This window comes from Leptodactylus fuscus, chromosome 6, assembly GCF_031893055.1.
Source record: "Leptodactylus fuscus isolate aLepFus1 chromosome 6, aLepFus1.hap2, whole genome shotgun sequence".
Taxonomy (NCBI): domain Eukaryota; kingdom Metazoa; phylum Chordata; class Amphibia; order Anura; family Leptodactylidae; genus Leptodactylus; species Leptodactylus fuscus.
In genome coordinates, this window is record NC_134270.1 from 136796972 (window position 1) to 136817828 (window position 20857).

The 20857-nt window shown below is 39.8% G+C and overlaps 3 protein-coding genes across 3 annotated transcripts; all 3 read right to left on the bottom strand.

The window, feature by feature from the left end:
• Window positions 1–2297: 2297 nt before the first annotated feature.
• On the bottom strand, window positions 2298–3218 carry LOC142210077 (olfactory receptor 10A7-like). Its single transcript, XM_075279106.1, has one exon. It carries the CDS (start codon window positions 3213–3215, stop codon window positions 2298–2300), a length of 918 nt encoding a protein of 305 aa, XP_075135207.1. The 5' UTR covers window positions 3216–3218.
• A 6966-nt stretch (window positions 3219–10184) lies between these two features.
• Window positions 10185–11102, bottom strand: LOC142209715 (olfactory receptor 6C3-like). Its single transcript, XM_075278759.1, has one exon. The coding sequence runs from the start codon at window positions 11097–11099 to the stop codon at window positions 10185–10187; it is 915 nt and encodes a 304-aa protein (XP_075134860.1). The 5' UTR covers window positions 11100–11102.
• An 8801-nt stretch (window positions 11103–19903) lies between these two features.
• Window positions 19904–20857, bottom strand: LOC142210078 (olfactory receptor 2A7-like). Its single transcript, XM_075279107.1, has one exon. The coding sequence runs from the start codon at window positions 20855–20857 to the stop codon at window positions 19904–19906; it is 954 nt and encodes a 317-aa protein (XP_075135208.1).

The window sequence follows — 20857 nt, forward strand, 5'->3', positions numbered from 1 at the left end:
CTGAAAATGCTGGCATCAGTGTTGTAAATAGTTAGAATGTGGAGGAAGCAGTGTGGGGCCCTCCTCTGCAGAACACGGGTACTGACACATCCATCTTCAGGCAGAATTCAGCGTTTAGCATTACTGCATGAATTTTAAGGGAGCTGGAAGTAAAAATGCTGTAGATAGCCATGCGGTGCCAAAATTGATGACTCTTGTTCCAGAACCGATCACATAGAAAACTATGGCATCAGTTTCCCTCTGGCTTGTGTGGACTAGAATAAAAAAATTATTGGACACACAAAAGACAGTTTTAATTTACCAAAGTTATCAAAGTAATATAATATATATGATATAACTAAACTCTGCCCGTGACTTCATTTGTGTGTTGTTGGCATCGATGATCCGCCTTTATTCAGCAAATTGCTGCCGTCGATGATCCGCCTTTTCCAGTGTTTTGGCAGCTCTCAAGCTGTCCTACTACTGAACTTGTTCTATGCCTGTAATTGTTCTGGCATATCAACAGCTCGCTGGGACACCATATAATGAGCGTGCAGTTGACGTCAATGATCCACCTGCTCCGGCAACTGTCAAGCTGGCCTGCCGCGTAACTCGTTCCTTGCACCATGTTCCATGTTCCGGCATCTCAGCAGCTCAATAGGATGCCATATGTGTTGTTGGCAATGATTATCCACCTGCTCCAGCGTTTCGGCTGCTCTAAGAACCGCTTGAAGCCTAGCTTGCTCAATCCTCCTCGGCTCCACTTGAGGAGGACTCTGTTGACTTAGTGATATTGCCGCATCTGCCGCATATTATCTGTTCTGTGCCCAGTACTTTTTAATATCTTTATAAATGATCTGGACGATGGACTTATTGGGGAACTCATAAAATTTGCAGATGATACGAAGATAGGAGGAATAGCCAACACTAGAGAGGAGAGAGAGTGTATTCAAAAGGACTTAGACACACTGGAACAATGGGCTGAGGCGAACAAAATGGTATTTAACAGGGACAAATGCAAAGTTCTACATCTGGGTAACAGAAATGTAAAAAACATATATATTATGGGAGGAATAGAACTAAGTGATAGCATAGGGGAAAAGGACTTGGGCATAATAGTAGATCACAAATTCAACATGAGCCAACAGTGCGGTGCTGCTGCAAAAAAGGCTAATAAAATTCTGGGATGTATTAAGACAAGCATTGAATCTAGATCAAGAGAGGTCATTATTCCGCTGTACTCTTCCCTGGTCAGACCACACCTGGAATACTGTGTACAGTTCTGGGCGCCTCAATTCAAGAAAGACATCGATATATTGGAGCAAGTCCAGAGAAGAGCAACCAAAATGGTGGAAGGTCTGCAAACCATGTCCTATGAGGAGCGGCTAAAAGAACTGGGATTGTTTAGTTTGCAGAAGAGAAGGCTGAGGAGAGATTTAATAGCAGTCTACAAATATCTGAAAGGTAGTCACAGTGCAGAGGGATCTACCCTATTCTCATTAGCACAAGGAAGTACAAGAAGCAATGGGATGAAACTAAAGGGAAAGAGATACAGATTAGACATTAGGAAAAACTTTCTGACAGTGAGGGTAGTGAGAGAGTGGAATAGGCTGCCACGGGAGGTGGTGGGCGCTCCATCAATGGAAATCTTCAAGCGGAATCTGGATAAACATATAGCTGGGATGATTTAGGAAAATCTGCACTCGCAGGGGGTTGGACCCGATGGCCCTTGAGGTCCCTTCCAACTCTACCATAAGAAAGATAAGAAGAAAGACTTCTGGCTACCTTCATAGCTCTCATTGTTTTAGAATTTTGCGACAAATTAGATTTTCTTTTTCAAGGCATGTTTAAAATTGGCAAACTGTAAATTTGGATTGAAGGGGTTGTCCCATGTCATTGTCTCAGCACTGGAGCAGATCAGATAATATGCAAATGCTTGTACACAATTGGTTCAGTGTTATCTGGGTGTTTACATAACAGACCAGGCTTTATCAGCAAACTCCAATTAGCTAATTCTAAAAGTAAGAGCAGCTTAATATATTATATGAATATAAATTCATAACAGTCGTGAAGCTATGTCATTTACTATGATAAAAAGTAGCCTGTGTGTTAATCTAGGTTACAAACTATCTATGTGCCAAATATCATCCAAATCCGTTCAGCCATTTTTGAGTTAAGCATGATTGAGTAACAAACATACAAACGTTAATATAATATATTATTAGGATAATAATAATAATAATAATAATAATAATAATGCCATAAAATTTTATCAGCAGAATGTAGTATATTAAAAAAAATATCATAAAATGAAAGTTCTATTTCTTTGTTAACAACTTTTTAAGTGTCCTCTTTATGTCCTGGTTTCTGAGACTATATATTATGGAGTTAAACAGAGGAGTAAATACAGTGTGCAGTAAGGAAATAATCTTATTGATGAGCATGGATTGCTCTTTAGATGGGATCATGTATTTAGCTATGAGTGTCCCATAAAATGTCCCCACAACAATAAGATGAGAACTGCAGGTAGAAAAGGTTTTCTGTTTGCCAGTTGTAGACGGTATCTTATATATGGTGAGGAAGATACACACATAGGTTACAATGATCAAACCACAAGGAAAAATAAATATTGGCATAGAAAACAGAAATGCTTTCAGTTCTTCACGAGAAGTATCTGAGCAAGAAAGCTTCTGAAGAGGGAAAAAGTCACAGTAGAAATAGTCAATGATATTGTCACGGCAAAAATTATAGTTTGATACAGGTAAGACTCCTATAAGATTAACAGTAAGACCCACCAACCATGGCCATACTGAAAGACAGATCTGGAGCCTAAGGTCCATGATACTAGAATATCTTAGAGGGTTGCAGATGGCCAAATATCGATCATACGACATCACTGAAAGAAGAAAACATTCTACAACAAGTGTACCAGTGAAGAAGTAAAACTGGATGATGCAACCAAGATAAGTCACTATTATCCCCCCTAGTAAAATGGCTCCAAGCATGTTGGGAACAATGTTTGTGGAAGTCACAAGGTCAGTAAGGGAAAGATGACAAAGGAAGTAATACATGGGGGACTGGAGGTGGACATTGGTGAAGACTAGGATGATGATAAGAAGGTTTCCCATAACTGTAAGAAGAAAGATTATCAGGAAAAATATGAAGAGCACAATTCTGAAGCCATGAAGGTTTCCAAAACCCAACAGAAAGAATTCTGTCACTCTTGTTTGGTTCATTGTAATTATGCTGAATTATCTTTAATCTGGAACATAGAAGTGAAATCCATTCTACAGTAAATAATCTCTTATATAATCTCTTATAATCTCACAGCTCAGCACACATTATTCCATGTTGGAGGATTAGATACACAGCTCAGCACTCAGTATCATACATTGGAGGATTAGATACACAACTCAGCACAAAGTATCTCACATTGGAGGGTTAGATACACAGCCCAGCACACAGTGTCACACATTGGAGGATTAGATACACAGCTCAGCACACACCATCACATGTTGGAGGATTAGATACGCACCTCAGCACACAGTATCACACATTGGAGGATTAGATACACAGCTCAGCGCATGGTATCACACATTAAAGCTTTACTCCAGATTTCCACAGCAACCCATCCATTTTTCTTCACGGCTGTAGGTCAGTTTTAAAGGAGAGGGACAGGGTGTTGTGGATGACACTGTTACACAAGGTCAGATTCACAAAACTTTACTTCAGGTATTTATAACCACCGATCGCAGGTTTTTCACCGATATCCAAACTGAGTTACACATGATCACATGACGCTTATGGACACACACACAAACGATATACAAAATACACCAGTACACCTTTTTTATCCATAAAGTTTTAATACAGGGCATGATTTACTGGTCTGAGTATTGGTGATGTGAAGGCCATTGGAGTACATGAAAACAATTTTCGTATTTATTGACCCAACTTGAGCATGTGCTTTGTTACTTGGAGCCTGGCTGTTGCTGTTGCTGCTGCTGAAAAAGATGGGTACACCATAAATGGATAGTCATCATGATCAACAATTATTATCAATGAAATTTAAGTAATGCATATCAAGATACCATTCATCATGTTATTACTATAATGCCAACAACAACCCTAACAGTTGACACAAGACAGAATTGGCTCTTAGACTCACCTGCTTAGCCAAATCGTAAGAGGGCAATGTTTTCCCATTTCCGACAGTCTAAAATAGTGAAAGATGACAGAAGTGGCTCCTATTAATGACCTTGTAAGCTAAACATCCTGCTACCATGATCCTCCCCTCCTCACACTGTGTGCCTATACTGTACTGTATTGACATGCACTGGACTGTTGCTCTCTCACTGAGAGTAACTGGGAATGGTGATACAATGTTATATTTTGCTGTTCTGTATCATTTGTCAATGTGTCAATAGTGTTCCGGTGTGCGAGGACCACTATGTAATTATACTGGGATCGGAGAGGGGAGTCTGGGCTGAGGGACCCCTCTTGCCCTCCATAAAGGAATAAAGGAGAACCAAAGGGCCCACCTGTAGCAGAGGTTGGGGAAAGTGTGATTTTTAGTGGCCAGCATCCACTCCAGGGTGAAAGCCAAATCCACATGTTGAATCAGATCACTTATCGTCAAGCAGGGTGCAAACTTCCACTGTCGCACTATCATAGATCTGGCTGCTAGAAGGATTTGAGCCAGCACCACATGCATACCTGTGGGGAAAGACCCAGTGTTCAGAAAGCAGAGCACCAACCCTGGGCTAGGGAAGATGGGGAGACCAGCTACAGAAGACAAAGCGGAAAACAGCGGTCCAAAAAGCCTGGACTGGGGGACATTCCCACCACATACAGTCCTATGAAAAAGTTTGGGCACCCCTATTAATCTTAATCATTTTTTGTTCTAAATATTTTGGTGTTTGCAACAGCCATTTCAGTTTGATATATCTAATAACTGATGGACACAGTAATATTTCAGGATTGAAATGAGGTTTATTGTACTAACAGAAAATGTGCAATATGCATTAAACCAAAATTTGACCGGTGCAAAAGTATGGGCACCCTTATCATTTTATTGATTTGAATTCCCCTAACTACTTTTTACTGACTTACTGAAGCACAAAATTGGTTTTGTAACCTCAGTGAGCTTTGAACTTCATAGCCAGGTGTATCCAATCATAAGAAAAGGTATTTAAGGTGGCCAATTGCAAGTTGATCTCCTATTTGAATCTCCTCTGAAGAGTGGCATCATGGGCTACTCAAAACAACTCTCAAATGATCTGAAAACAAAGATTGTTCAACATAGTTGTTCAGGGGAAGGATACAAAAAGTTGTCTCAGAGATTTAACCTGTCAGTTTCCACTGTGAGGAACATAGTAAGGAAATGGAAGACCACAGGGACAGTTCTTGTTAAGCCCAGAAGTGGCAGGCCAAGAAAAATATCAGAAAGGCAGAGAAGAAGAATGGTGAGAACAGTCAAGGACAATCCACAGACCACCTCCAAAGAGCTGCAGCATCATCTTGCTGCAGATGGTGTCACTGTGCATCGGTCAACTATACAGCGCACTTTGCACAAATAGAAGCTGTATGGGAGAGTGATGAGAAAGAAGCCGTTTCTGCACGTACGCCACAAATAGAGTTGCCTGAGGTATGAAAAAGCACATTTGGACCAGGCAGCTTCATTTTGGAAACAAAAATTGAGTTGTTTGGTTATAAAAAAAGGCGTTATGCATGGCGTCCAAAAAGAAACAGCATTCCAAGAAAAACACATGCTACCCACTGTAAAATTTGGTGGAGGTTCCATCATGCTTTGGGGCTGTGTGGCCAATGCCGGCATCGGGAATCTTGTTAAAGTTGAGAGTCGCATGGATTCCACTCAGTATCAGCAGATTCTTGAGAATAATGTTCAAGAATCAGTGACGAAGTTGAAGTTACGCCGGGGATGGATATTTCAGCAAGACAATGATCCAAAACACCGCTCCAAATCCTCAGGCATTCATGCAGAGGAACAATTACAATGTTCTGGAATGGCCATCCCAGTCCCCAGACCTGAATATCATTGAACATCTGTGGGATGATTTGAAGCGGGCTGTCCATGCTCGGCGACCATCTAACTTAACTGAACTTGAATTGTTTGTCCAAAATACCTTTATCCAGGATCCAGGAACTGATTAAAAGCTACAGGAAGCGACTAGAGGCTGTTATCTTTGCAAAAGGAGGATCTACTAAATATTAATGTCACTTTTCTGTTGAGGTGCCCATACTTTTGCACCGGTCAAATTTTGGTTTAATGCATATTGCACATTTTCTGTTAGTACAATAAACCTCATTTCAATCCTGAAATATTACTGTGTCCATCAGTTATTAGATATATCAAACTGAAATGGCTGTTATAAACACCAAAATATTTAGAACTAAAAATGATTAAGATTAATAGGGGTGCCCAAACTTTTTCATAGGACTGTATGTAACAGAGTGCCTTCGCGACTGCAGCCCCACTAGCAGAGTTTCGAGAAGGATACGTCAATATTCGGCAACTGTACAGGAGATCTATACCAGCATGAAAGGATCTTTTGAGCTGTCTCCCAGTGGGCCACTCTTTTCGACACCCACTTAACAAACCCAAAGGCCTCATACCACTCAGGCAGAGAAATAGATTTGGCGAGGTCCACTTCCCACCTCGAAAGGCATAGAGGTTTGACCTGCTCAGAGGGTGTAGAGAAAAAGTATAAAAAGCTGAGATGCCGCCCTTAGGGGGTGCAGTTTGCCTCCATAATCTCCATGCAAGCCTGGGAAAAACGAGTCTTGATGCTCCGTGAGTTTGAAGAAGGTGTCTAAGCTGCAGGTACTTAAAAAAAATCCTTGTAGGAAAGATCATATTCCTCCCGTAACGCCGAGAATGATTTAAAGCAGTTATTTTCACATAGATGGGAGATTTTGCTAAGACCTTTTGCTATCCAGCTACGAATCCTCAACTGGGGGAGAAATGTGGGCGCATAAAGCCATGGGAGCTTTGTTAGGGGGAGCAGATCCTCTAGGGAAGTATGGGATACAAAATATTTCCACGCCCATATAGATGCTTTAATACTTAACAATGGAGCCGGACTGCACTGCAGGCCAAGATCCTTAGGGCTTAAAATTCTCAAGAGCGGAGCATCTAACATAGTCTCCTCAATCTCCACCTACCTCCAATTGGCCACCTCATTCCAGCTGACCTGAAGTTGCTCAAGGGTTACCGACGCATAATACTTTTCATAGTCTTTAAAAAGAGAGCATCATTGCACAATATTTGGTTAGATATAATGTTACATGAATAAATACTCCTACAACCAGTGATGTATAAAGAATGGTGTACAGTACAGTACTTACAGTGTGACTGTCAGGTAACAGCACCACAATATATCAGTCATCTCCTTTTATACACTTTCTCCATTGCTGTGTGTTGGGCTGAATATCTAGGGAGAGATTTATTCTCAATACACAAAGGAAATGTTGACTCTTGAGGAAATGTCTCATATTTTGAAGTATACTTGTGTAAACATCTCTCAGAAAATAACTGGAAGTCAAGGAGGCCCACAGGTCACCCTCAGCATATTACAACTGGATCAACTTCGTTGACCTTTTTTCTGATTTCCTTTGATGTCTGACATTTTCACGGGTACTGTCTCCCAGTAACAAGGGGGTTGTCTATCCACATGCACATGGAGGAACAACAAGCAAGTTCTGTCCCTTCTTCATTTTGGTGTTATGAAGAGAGCACTACAATGATTGGTGGGAGTTAGGAGTTTGTTTGGCAGTGCTAATGGTGTGGTTATTGGTTTGGGGATTGGGGTAACCCTCATAATTTTTTTACTTTTTTTTATACTTAGTTTGGATATTTTGTGTGGCTACAAATTATGTTTATTTTTTGTTGTCTAGGTAGATTTTTGTGTAAAGTTGGGATAATGGGGAATTTTTGTACTTTTTAATCACATTCTTTTGAAGTTAATTTTACTTTTATTTTAGTCCCTCTAGGGGACTTGAACATGCAATTGTTTGATTGTTTATATAATGCATTGTGATTTAAAGGCATGGTTCAATAGGAATATTACATGACAGGCTGCCATATAACCAATTGGTTCCTCATAATCTCTCATGGGGAGGGTTGATGATCATGAGTGTCAGTAGGGCCGCTTTAATCATAAAACCCATGTTACACTTGCACTGTGGGTCTTAGGGTAGCAGGGGCCCCCTTGGGACAACAGGACAGTCCTGCTTTTTCTGTCCCACTGTTCCATGATGCCCCAACTTCAGCTCATCAGCATCCTCTCCCTGCTTTACCATTCATCCCCTCTCTTCCCCGAGAGCCACAAGTGCCATGTGATGATGTCACTTACATCGCCCCCGCAGCTCCCTGAAGACTCCAGACCAGAGAAGCAGGGGAGCAAGGAAAAGTGAGTATTAGCCTTTTTTTTTTTTTTTTTTTTTTAAGAAGAGGAACATATTATTGTGGGGGCGACTGCAAGGGGGCTTTAAACCATGGGGTAGCTGGTCGGGGACATTAAACAGGGGGTGACTGCATGGGGACTTTATACTGTAGGGGTAGCTAGAGGAAGATATTAAACCATGGGGTAGCTGGAGGAGAATATTAAACTGTGAGTGTACTTGCAGGGGGACATTATGCTGTGTGGGTGAATGGACAGGCAGGGACATTAAAGTGTGGGGCAGCTGGAGTGGGACAATATACTGTGGGTGCAATTGAACAGGGACATTATGCTGTGGGAGCAACTGGAAAGAAACAAGAAACTGTGGAGGCAGCTAGAGAGGGACATTAAACTGTGGGGATACTTGGTGGGGGACATTAAACTGTGGGGTTAGCTGGATGGGGATATTATATTGAATAGGGCCATTAGGGAAGCATTATACTGGTTGAGGGCCTCTAAGTGAGCATTCAAATTTTTGCAAGTCTGAAATTTCTAAGTGGTGATGATGATGAAGTGGAGGGATTTATGAAACCTTTGCACTGGACCTTCCAATGGATTAAAACGGCCCTAGATGTCAGCACTTCCTTTGTATAACTCAGACTCAACTTCTAATTTCCCAGCCTATTTCAGCTCCTGACTTTGAGAATGAGTTGATGTACTTTCTATTTCCAATAATGCTAGACAGGTAACTGCTCTAAAGTCATTCTTTAGCACTAGGCAAACCCATCTCCAGCTCTACAAACATTCGATAACTATTTTGTATAAGCTGGATAAAAACTGAATTACAAAAAGAAATACTAACTAGATATTTCTTCTTAACATGACAGTCAATTATAAAAACTGTATCATTACTGATAGACTATTCCATACATAATAGTATTCAATGCACAGCTTGGAACTCTTTGAAACATCTACGCCTCATCTGTCATTGGGGTTCTGAAACCATGAAGAATATGATATTGAAGCCTTATTGGTCTCACAAACCTTAATGTCATGATGTAAGATTGAAGTTCCAATGGGAACCACTAAAATGTTATTGCATTTTAGTTTAGCCAATAGAAGGCATCAAAACTTATATAGTTTGAAGAACAAAAATCTTTCAGCTATTGAACTATCCATACATATTTATTATTTATATATTCTGTCAGGGTCTGGGGTTGCTAGGTGGGTGGCATAGACACAAAAGTCCAGATTCTTTAGTCCAAAACAAAGGTAGAGTTTATTTTCACTCAAAAATGTAGTGCAGCAACAAAAGGAAACAATACAAAAATAAATCCCTGCCCATCTAGGCTCTAACTAAACATAGAATAGGTTACCTCACCTAGAATAACAGAAATCCAAAAGCCAGTAGAATCATTCAGGACACAGCTCCAAAAATATGACCTCTTTCTTTGGCTCTCCAGCCAAGCTCTGCCCACAGTCTGCTGCTGGAGCAACTTCTTAAGCCTCCCTTGATGAGCAAACTCTCTGCAGCTGAGTGGCTGTCGGAACCTCCCCAAAGTGTGGACTGGAGGGGGGTGGAATGACAGGTCCCACTACCAATCCTACCTGCCATTCCTAAAAATCCAGCCCATTAACTGAAACTTTGAAATAACCCTCAGCAGACAATAGTTATCTGCTAAGAAACGTTCTTTCTGGAGTTTTCTTATCTCACCCAACTTAGTAGTCTGGGTGAGATGTACACCCCCTCCATTACCTCACCAGAAATCGGCTTACAATTCTTTTTACTCTTTTTTCCTTTTTTTATTGAGCAATCAGTTTTCTAAAAGCCATCTTTATGTCCTGGTTTCTAAGGCTATATATTATGGGGTTAAACAATGGGGTAAATAAAGTATTAAGTAGAGAAACATTTTTATTAATAGTCAAGGAATGTCCTACAGATGGGATCATGTATTTCGCTATGAGTGTCCCATAGAATGCCCCTACAACAATAAGATGAGAACTGCAGGTAGAAAAGGCTTTCTGTTTGCCCGTTGTAGACGGTATCTTATATATGGTGTGGAAGATGTACACATAGGTTACAATGATCAAACCACAAGGAAGGATAAATATTGGCATTGAAAAGATAAAGACTTTCAGTTCTAGAATGGAAGTGTCTGAGCAAGAAAGCTTCTGAAGAGGGAAAATGTCACAAAATACATGGTCAATTATATTGTCATGGCAAAAGTCAAAGTTTGATATAGGTAAGACTCCTACAAGATTAAGAGTAAGACCCACCAACCATGGCCATACTGAAAGACAGATCTGGCACTTAAAGTCCATGATACTAGAATATCTCAGAGGGTTGCAGATGGCCAAGTATCGATCATAAGACATCACCGAAAGAAGAAAACATTCTGTAAAGGTTGTACCACTGAAGAAGTATAACTGGGTGATGCAGCCTACGTAAGTCATCTTTTTCTCTCCAAAGAGAATGGCACCGAGCATGTTTGGAACAACATTTGTGGAAACTATAAGGTCTGTGATGGAAAGATGACAAAGGAAATAATACATGGGGGACTGAAGCCTGATGTTGACTGAAACCAGGACAATGAGCATAAGATTTCCCATAACTGTAAAAAGAAAGACTATCAAGAAAAAAATGAAGAATATAATATTGAAGCTGCGAAGGTTTCCGAAACCCAATAGAATGAATTCTGTCACTCTTGTTTTATTCATCTTTAAGCTCTAATTCAGACCATTGACATACCATGAATTCTAGGTGGGGAGAAGACATTGAATCTTAAACAGTTAAATTGAAACAAATACAAAGAACTATAGTGCCTTGTGAAAGTATTCGGCCCCCCTTGAACTTTTCAACCTTTTGCCACATTTCAGGCTTCAAACAAAAGATATCAAATTTAAATTTTGGGGGGAAGAATCAACAATAAGTGGGACACAATTGTGAAGTGGAACAAAATTTATTCGATATTTTAAACTTTTTTAACAAATAAAAAACTAAAAAGTGGGGCATGCAAAATTATTCGGCCCCTTTACTTTCAGTGCAGCAAACTGACTCTAGAAGTTCAGTGAGGATCTCTGAATGATCCAATGTTGTCCTAAATAACTGATGATGATAAGTAGAATCCACCTGTGTGTAACAAGTCTCCGTATAAATGCACCTGCTCTGTGATAGTCTCAGGGTTCTGTTTAAAGCGCAGAGAGCATCATGAAGACCAAGGAACACACCAGGCAGGTCTGAGATACTGTTGTGGAGAAGTTTAAAGCCGGATTTGGATACAAAAAGATTTCCCAAGCTTTAAACATCCCAAGGAGCACTGTGCATGCAATCATATTGAAATAGAAGGTGTATCAGACCACTGCAAATCTACCAAGACCCGGCCATCTTTCGCAAGGCACTGTATCTATATACAATAATAAGACATATATATTTATACCAGTAGTTTCTGATGGTCTGTTCCACACCTTGAAGGAAATGGTTGTGTTTATGTGTCCATGGGTGTGAAAGTTGAATTTAGAGAAAAAGAGATCCATAGCCTACAATATCAGCATGTGTTGGAGTGAACAGGCCAATGAGACTCCTCTGCAACATCCTAGAAGCAGTACTGGAGTGTGCTCATATGGAAAGTCTCAGCAAATGGGTGTTTCATAGAAGGAGACAGCTACTGAAAGTAATGATGTGTGCAGAGAATTGGGCTCATGCATGAGGTCTCAGCACTGTCAAGCATCTGCAACATATCTAAACAGGGATAGAGGCAAAGTTACATTAGTAGTTCATAAAGGTGTCTTGTTGATTAGCACTGTTGCCTTGCAGTGCTGGAGTCCTTAGTTCAACTCCAATCTAGGGCAACATCTGCATGTAGTTTGTATGTTCTCAGTATTAAGTCAAGGAGATGTGGTATGGGTCGCAACCAATTGTGGCTGGAGACTCATGGTATTCTCTTCTATCCAGAATGTTATGAGAATGCTAAATTCTGCCCTTGGACAGCCATAAATAACGTGTAGTATCTAGATTAAACTCATAATGATTGAACCAAATGTTTCAGGCTCAATCCAAAACAAAAACTTTTGAATTTTCTCATTCATGATTCACTATTATACTCTGAAGTTTCCTCAGACCCCAGAGTAAAATAAGCGGAGGTCCAATCAACCATGCATCTAGATGTCCAATAGCTGGATCTTCATTGGTTGAATTGGCCAAACCAGCCTAGTCAGCCAATGAACATCTAATGTGTATTGATGGCTTAGAAAATACTGAAGTGCAAATATCATTACTGTGTAGCAAGTGTGAAGGTCTTTGTACCCTTGTGAGAAAAATAATTCATGCCTATAGATGTGTCTACCTATGTCCTTCCACCATCCATAGGTCTGTTGGCCTTATGAGAACCCATAATCATGTTGGTTATCTAGTATGATGTGCAATAAGAACATTTTATTGATACATAGATTAACATACTGTATAGTATATGTGTTACAATTCACACATTTCACTCATGTATTTTTATAAGTATCATAGAGTATTTGTAAATGTCAATTTCCCATGATGCTTTTTACTACGTATACAGTATATATTTGTACTTGTTAACGAATATACTGCGGCAAAAATGACCTATTGTTTGGGACTAAACATTGCACATGGGCTTATAAACGTCCGCCATGTTTTTCTACTCTGGAGTCATCATGACCTAAATTTTATATAGAGAGATATTTATCTTGGCTATACATTCTTATAGACACATGCTTATAAAGTAAGATCTGTATGTGTCGCATTCATAGTGGAATATAACATCTAAATCTATGTGTGTATCTTGACCATATAACATCCCAGTGACAGCACATAAAGAAGTGAATTCTCTATATAGTATGGAGTGAAACATGACTAGAGAAGCTGTCAGGCAGCTGCTGATGTCAGAAAACGGTCTGTGTAACTATCTACCCATCTACAGACTGTGACTAGTTATATAAATATAGGCATCGGATAGATCAGATGTTTTAAAGGGGTTGTCCACTTTCAAATAAATGTTATTGTTTGAAAACTTATACAATTTTCCAATATACTTTCTGTATCGATTCCTTAAGATATTCTAAATCTTGTCTTGTTAAATCATTGTTTACTTATAGGGGATAAAAATCAGACCATGGTCATGTGATGAAGAATCCGTGGTCATGTGATGGACACACAGGTGCACAGCTCATTATAGTCACTACACAGTAACAAGCTGTCCTGATTTTTATCCACTGGAAGTAAACAATAAATCAAAACAAGATACAATTTAGAAAATCTTAAGGAATTGATACATAAAGTTAAATACAGTAAATGGAAAATTGTCTAACTTTTCATCATAGAAACAATAACATTTATTTGAAGAAAGTGAACAACACCTTTAAGACAATGTGTACCTTTAAGTCATGGGACCATTATTGACTGCAAAATGTAATGGAAGGTGGAGACCTTTTAGATTGTAAAGTGCTGCTAGTAATTCATTCTAGATTTCTAGTTTTCTAAATGAGTGACACTCCCATTATGTCCTGTCTTATATTCATGACCTTACACTACAGCGGTTTAATTGGTCATCCTATTTTAGCAAAGGCTATACGTTGTCAGTAGGGTTGAGCCGATCTTGAGATTTCAGGATCGATTTTAAAATCCGATTTCCGATAATTTTCTAGCCGATCCTTCCTGATCCTTCCTGGTCCCGATCGCTCGACCCTAGTGGTCAATTACAATTTGTACAATATTCCCAGATATCTGTTCTGTCAATTCATCACAGTGTTCAAGAGCTATATTTGCTGTATCCTATAGGAACCTTTAGTGCATAAGTTCACACAGCTACTTCTTCTGGAAGTAAACAGTGAAGGTTCCTACTGAATAACAGCAAGCCAGGATTTTCAATATGCCATACAACTGATAGAGAAAATATATTGAAAAATTGTATTTCTCTTCGTTATACAATGAAAAATAGTTTTAGTTACTAAAATTGTAATACCCCTATAATATTATTACAGCTTTGGAAAAAGAAACACCATTATACTATATTAGATTAGTGTTATATGAACAGATTCCCATAAAGGTGATGTATAAAGAATGATGTACAGTGCAGTACTTACAGTGTGACTCTCAAGCAGCTGCACTATAATATATCAGAGTCATCATCTTTTATACACTTTCTCCATTGCTGTGTGCTGGGCTGAATATCTAGGGACAGAATTATTCTCATTACACATGAGAAATCTCACGTTTTTGTGCTCATTGTGTTACTTGATTTATTTTATAAAACTTTTTAATTTTTTAGGTTTAAAATATTTACGACCTACCCATAGGAAAGGCTATCAGTAATACTGGGGGTCCAAGGCTATCAGTAAAAACTGGGGTCCAACACCTAAGGCATCATCAGCTGACCATCGTGTCTTCCTTCATGTGACTTCATCCTAGGTCAAATGGCCTGCTTGCAGGAGAGTTTCTTTCAAGTGAATGGTGCTGAGCTGCAATACCATGTATGGCATTGTGCATGGTGAAGGGTTTGGAATACTCATCCATACGTTGTGTTTGCCTTCATACAGTGGATTGTCAAATAGAGATGGGCAAGTCAGTTCATAATGAAGCGGATTCAATTTTTATGACGCTGGCATTCATAAGGGAATGTGTGTCCAGGAAATAAAAATATGGGCTCAGTCATCTGGTGGTTCTGCAACTTAACTGGCCAAGTAGCTGGAGTTACAGTCAAATGATGGCATGCATTCAGCCTCGATGGAGGATACCTAGCTGCTATTATTTATCTAGAAAAGCTGTCCCTGCTTTCTCACCTTGTGTCAAACAATGTGGACACCTCTTTGGATATGTCACTGTGGGGCAAAGTGCACACCGCCATCAACACCTGTAGCTACAGTTAAAGGCAGGGATAATACATGGCTTTCACAGCCCATTGGGTAATTTTTTTGATCGGCAATAGTTACAGTCCAGAAATGCAACAAGGCCAGATTCTGGTACCACCCCATTTGTGCAGGCTTAGTTCTAATACCAAGTGGAGCCCATCCACCTCCTCTGGTGTGGACCTTTTCGCACCCTCAACTTTATCAGGACAAGACACTGCTTCCACTCAACCACCCTTGATTCATAGGTGTACGGTAAAGCCCTGTTGTACATTTACCATTAGTTCACATCTGCGTTTGGTAAACCGTTCTCATTTGCCAGTGTTGCAGTGTTTGCAGTGAAAGTACAGACTATAATGGTGTCCATGTGCTTGCCACGAGATCTCCGCACGAAACATGCAGACAGAAAAGTAGATTGTGAAATACTTTCCTGTCCGCATGTTCTCGCAGCAAGCACACGGACCCCATTATAGTCTATGGGGTCCATGTGTTTTCATTGGCACATCGCTTGCCATTGTATTTGGTATTCCGTTTGGGGGGGTCCTCATGCGGACTCCCCCGAACGGATTCCCAACACAGATGAGGCCTTATACAGCTATTAAACCAGGATCACAAATATCCCACTGCATGGTTCTCCACCAACTACAACTGGAATGTGTTGCCAGCAGCAATAGCTCAAATATTGTTACTGCCGGAATACTGTTCCTACCATATGTTTATTTCATTATCCTATTGTTACTTCAGACTGTGACCATATATTTTTCTTGGATTGGTTAAAGGGGTGTGTAAAGGGCTCCCAATTGATCAGGCCATAGTTCCCATTCCACCCCCCCCCCTACTTGTAATAAACGTAGAGCTCCTGTTCTGGATATTTTATCGAGGCCTACTTAGTCTGGTGTGTGATCGGTGGACACACAGATTTTATCCACTGATCCCTTTTGAGTCATAAAGCACCTTCATATCCCCTTTCCCTCCTTCACCTCCCCCCTCCCAATGGTCTTGGAAATTAAATGAATCACTCTTAGATCCTGAGGTCGATGCGAAATGGATCGGGGATAAACTCACAGATTTCTTCGAGATACATTCTACATCTAACTGTAGTCCTGCGATTGTGTGGGAAACACATAAGTCCTACATTAGAGGTTTCTTTATTTCTTTGGCAACAAAGGTTAAAAGAGATGCTCGTAAAAAACTAGATGAGATTCTCCTGCGTATAGCCCAGATTGAGAAACTTCATAAACGGATGAAGCTCAAAAGGAACTGTCTAGTTTAAGAGAGCAACTAAGGGACTATTTCAATCGTCAATCTGCTAAACAACATTTACATTATAGAAAATTGATTTACGCATATGGCGACAAGGGCAGCCGCATTATGACCAACCTCTTGAGGAAAGAGAGAAAGAAACTTTTTATCTCCTCCATCCGCTCTTCAAAAGGCCCATCTGTCACATCTACTGAAGAGATTGCTAGAGAATGTATTTCCTTTTATTCTAAACTTTATAATCTCTCTGGAGCACCGTCTGAGATGTCCCAAGAGGTAAAGACCGCAAAAACGGAACCATTCCTTTCTTCTTTAAAATTGCCGTCACTTACTGCAGAGGCTGGTGATGTTCTCCTGGCCACTATCTCTAAAGAAGAGCTCCTGGAAATTGTGGACAGTTTCCAGATTGGCAAGAGCCCAGGTCCAGATGGCCTCCCATTACGTTATTATAAGCAGTATCATGACATCCTATCTCCACATCTCACTAACTGGTGTAATGCTCCCAACTACACCCCTCAGGCCCAGGAGGCGCACATCACACTGATACATAAGGAAGACATGCGGTAGCTACAGACCCATCTCCCTGTTGAATCTGGATATTAAGATATGGGCAAAACTCCTCTCAAGGAGATTACAACCATTTATCCCTCAGCTGATCTGTGATGAACAGTCTAGTTTCATAATGGGGAGGGAAGGCCGCCACAATATGATGAAACTCCTGCCAGCCATCCACGTAGCGCATACCACCAAGCAGCCTCTAGTTTTGCTCAGCGTCGACACTGAGAAAGCGTTTGACAGAGTCGATTGGTCTTTTCTAAGATTGTCCCTTCTCAGATTTGGTCTCCCTAAAAAAAATCATTTCAGCTATTTTTTCACTCTATGACCAACCGTCTGCACGCCTCCACGTTAATGGAATACTCTCAGATAGCTTTAAGATCTCTAATGGAACACGACAGGGTTGCCCCCTATCCTCTACCGTATTCATATTGTTCATCAAGACCCTTCTCCAAGCCATTTGTCAAGACCCGAGAATCAGAGGTATGCCAGTCCAGGAGGGAGACTTACATGCTACAGCATTTGCAGACAATCTTTTATTCCTTATTTCTAACCCTGAAGATGGCTTACAGGCTCTCTCTCTGACAGACTGATTTTGTTAAGCTTGCAGGCTATAAAACCAATTTTTCGAAATCGGAAGTCTTGAACATTACATTGTCTAAATCGATGGTCAATATACTTAGATCTCGCACCTTCTTTTCCTGGGCAACCTCAGAAATTAAATACTTGGGAAATCGCCTTACATCTGACTTATTCTCCTTATACGTTAGAAATCCCCCCCGTTAGATGATCTGAAACGACTACTGTCATCTTATGAAACCCTCCCTGTGTCCTAGTTTGGCTGTAAAACTATCATACAGACGTATCTCCTACCAAAAATTTTATATAAATTAGTAATGCTGCCGATATTGATCCCTAAGCCCTTTTTTAGCTCCCTAAGATCGATCTTTTCTAAATTTATTTGGCGCAACAAAGCTCCCAGACTAGCATGGTTGTTAATGTCTCGGCGTAAGTCGGAAGGTGGACTAGGTCTCCCAAATTTATACAACTGCTATAAATCTGCTATGCTGAGTTGGTGGTCCGAGCTGGTGGCTCCATTACACTCTCCAGTGTCCGCCCAGTTGCTATCTGGATTATATGGATTGTCTTATTTATGACGACTATGGCTGCCCAAAAATGTTACCTCTGGACGAACTCTTCCTGATCAGTTCTTGGACAGTGCTCCGTCAATCTGGTTACTATTAAAAGAACAACTAGCGCCCAAGCCCCATTTGCTTCCACTAGGCCTATTACCTGATCTGTTGGACATTAACGTTGATGCTTACCGTTCTTTATGGGATAAATGTAACTGTCTGACACTGCGTGATGTTTCCAGTGATGGAGCGGTGTGTTCATTAGATGACATTCTTGTTAGATTTCCTGAACTTTCTATTTCTTTCCTGCATAGACGTCACCTGTTGCACGGTCTGGAGAGGTTCAATAAAAAATTCCAATGAATACCTCAAGGGGTCTAGTTTTTAAAATGGTGTAATTTATTGGGGTTTTCAATTGTTTTGGTGACTCAAATCTTGTTTGAATGTGTAATGGGCCTGAAACATTTTAAAGCAAAAAATGTGTCTTGAAATCCAGCTGGTGCTCCCTTCTTTTTGGGCTCCACCATGCTTCTGTACTTAGGTTTAAGGCCACAAAGAGTACATTTTTGAACACAGGAGAAATTGGGTCATCGATTATGGGGTATTTTTCTTCATTTTCATGTATTGTGTGCAAAAAAACCTGCCTTTAAAATGACACTTTTGTGTAAAAAATATGAAAATTCTTTGTTTGATGCAAATTTTTTCAAAACTTATGGGGTCAAAATACTCACTATACCCCTCAGTGAATACCATAAGGGATCTACTTTATAAAATGGTGTCATTTATGGTGTGGGGGGGTGCAATTGCTTTTATAACTCAAATCTTGTTTGAATGTGCAATGGGCCTAAAATATCTGCAAGCAAAATTTGTGTTTTGCAATCCAGTCGGCACTCCCTACCTCCTGGGCCCTATTGTATGTGCGTACATAGGACTAAGGCCACATTTTTTAACATAGGAGAAGTGTGGTGATATATTTTGCGTTTCTTCTTTTTGATGTGTTGTGTGCAAAAAAACTGGCTTTAAAATTACATGTATTTGAAAAAAATTCTTGCAAAACAATATTGACCAAAATGCTCACTATACCCCCTCAAAGAATACCTGAAGGGGTCTAGTTTTCCAAATTGGATCAATAGGAGGTTCTGCCATTATGCCACCTATTCCTGTCTGCAAACATAGCTTGGTACAGGAAAAAATCACATACTCAAAATTTCCAAAATTTGCTTATAAACTTGATAAACTTCTAAATTGTCTAAATTACTCAAATATGCTAAAATAATTTCAAATATGCTTGAAACACAAAAGGAACATTTGGAAATATATAACTAACTTTTTTGCCCTGTATTATTGTGTATATGTGAGATATTGCAGCAGATAAATATTCAAAATTTTCAGCATTTGCTAATTTTTTAATATGTTTATGCAAGTTATATCAGTCTAATTTTACCTTCTCAGTAAAGTACGTCACAAAAAAACAATATCAGAATCGCTGTTTATAATTTCGTTACCACAATTAAAAAACTGTTAGCCAAAAAGTTTTACTTTTTTTAATATGTAGGTTGTGAGCCCCAATGTTTTTTTCAATCAGTATGTCTTTGTAGAATGGGAGGAAATCCACACAAACATGGGGAGAACATACAAACTCCTTGCAGATGTCGTTCCTGGTGAGATTCGAACCCAGGACTCAAGCATTGCAAGGCTGCAGTGCTAACCACTAAGCCACCGTGTTGCCCCTGCCAAAATGTTTTTAAGTGTCATCTTTATGTCCTGGTTTTTGAGACTATATATTATAGGGTTAAACAGAGGAGTAAATACAGTGTGCAGTAAGGAAACAATCTTATATATGAGCATGGATTGTTCTTTAGTCGGGATCATGTATTTCGCTATGAGTGTCCCATAAAATGTCCCCACAACAATAAGATGAGAACTGCAGGTAGAAAAGGTTTTCTGTTTAGCAGTTGTAGACGGTATCTTATATATGGTGAGAAAGATACACACATAGGTTACAATGATCAAACCACATGGGAAGATAAATATTGGCAGGGAAAACAGAACGAATTCAAATTCTACAAGAGAAGTGTCAGAGCAAGAAAGTTTCTGAAGAGGAAAAAAGTCACAGTAGAAATGGTCAATGATATTGTCATGGCAAAAATCAAAGTTTGATACTGGCAAGACCCCAAGATTAAGATTAAGATTAAGAGTAAGACCCACCAACCATGGCCATACTGAAAGACAGATCTGGAGCTTAAAGTCCATGATACTAGAATATCTCAGAGGGTTGCAGATGGCCAAGTATCGATCATAAGACATCACCGCAAGAAGAAAGCATTCTGTAATGGTTGAGCCACTGAAGAAGTAAAACTGGGTGATGCAGCCAAGATAAGTCATTACCTTAACTCCTAGTATAAAAGCACCAAGCATGTTGGGAACAATGTTCATGGAAATAACTAGATCAGAAAAGGAAAGATGACTTAGAAAGTAATACATGGGGGACTGGAGGTGGACATTGGTGGAAACTAGGATGATGATAAGAAGGTTTCCCATAACTGTAAAAAGAAAGATGACCAAGAAAAGAATGAAGAAGAAAATATTGAAGCTTTGATGACTTCTGAAACCCAAAAGAATGAAATCAGTTACTTTTGTCTGGTTCATTGTAGACAT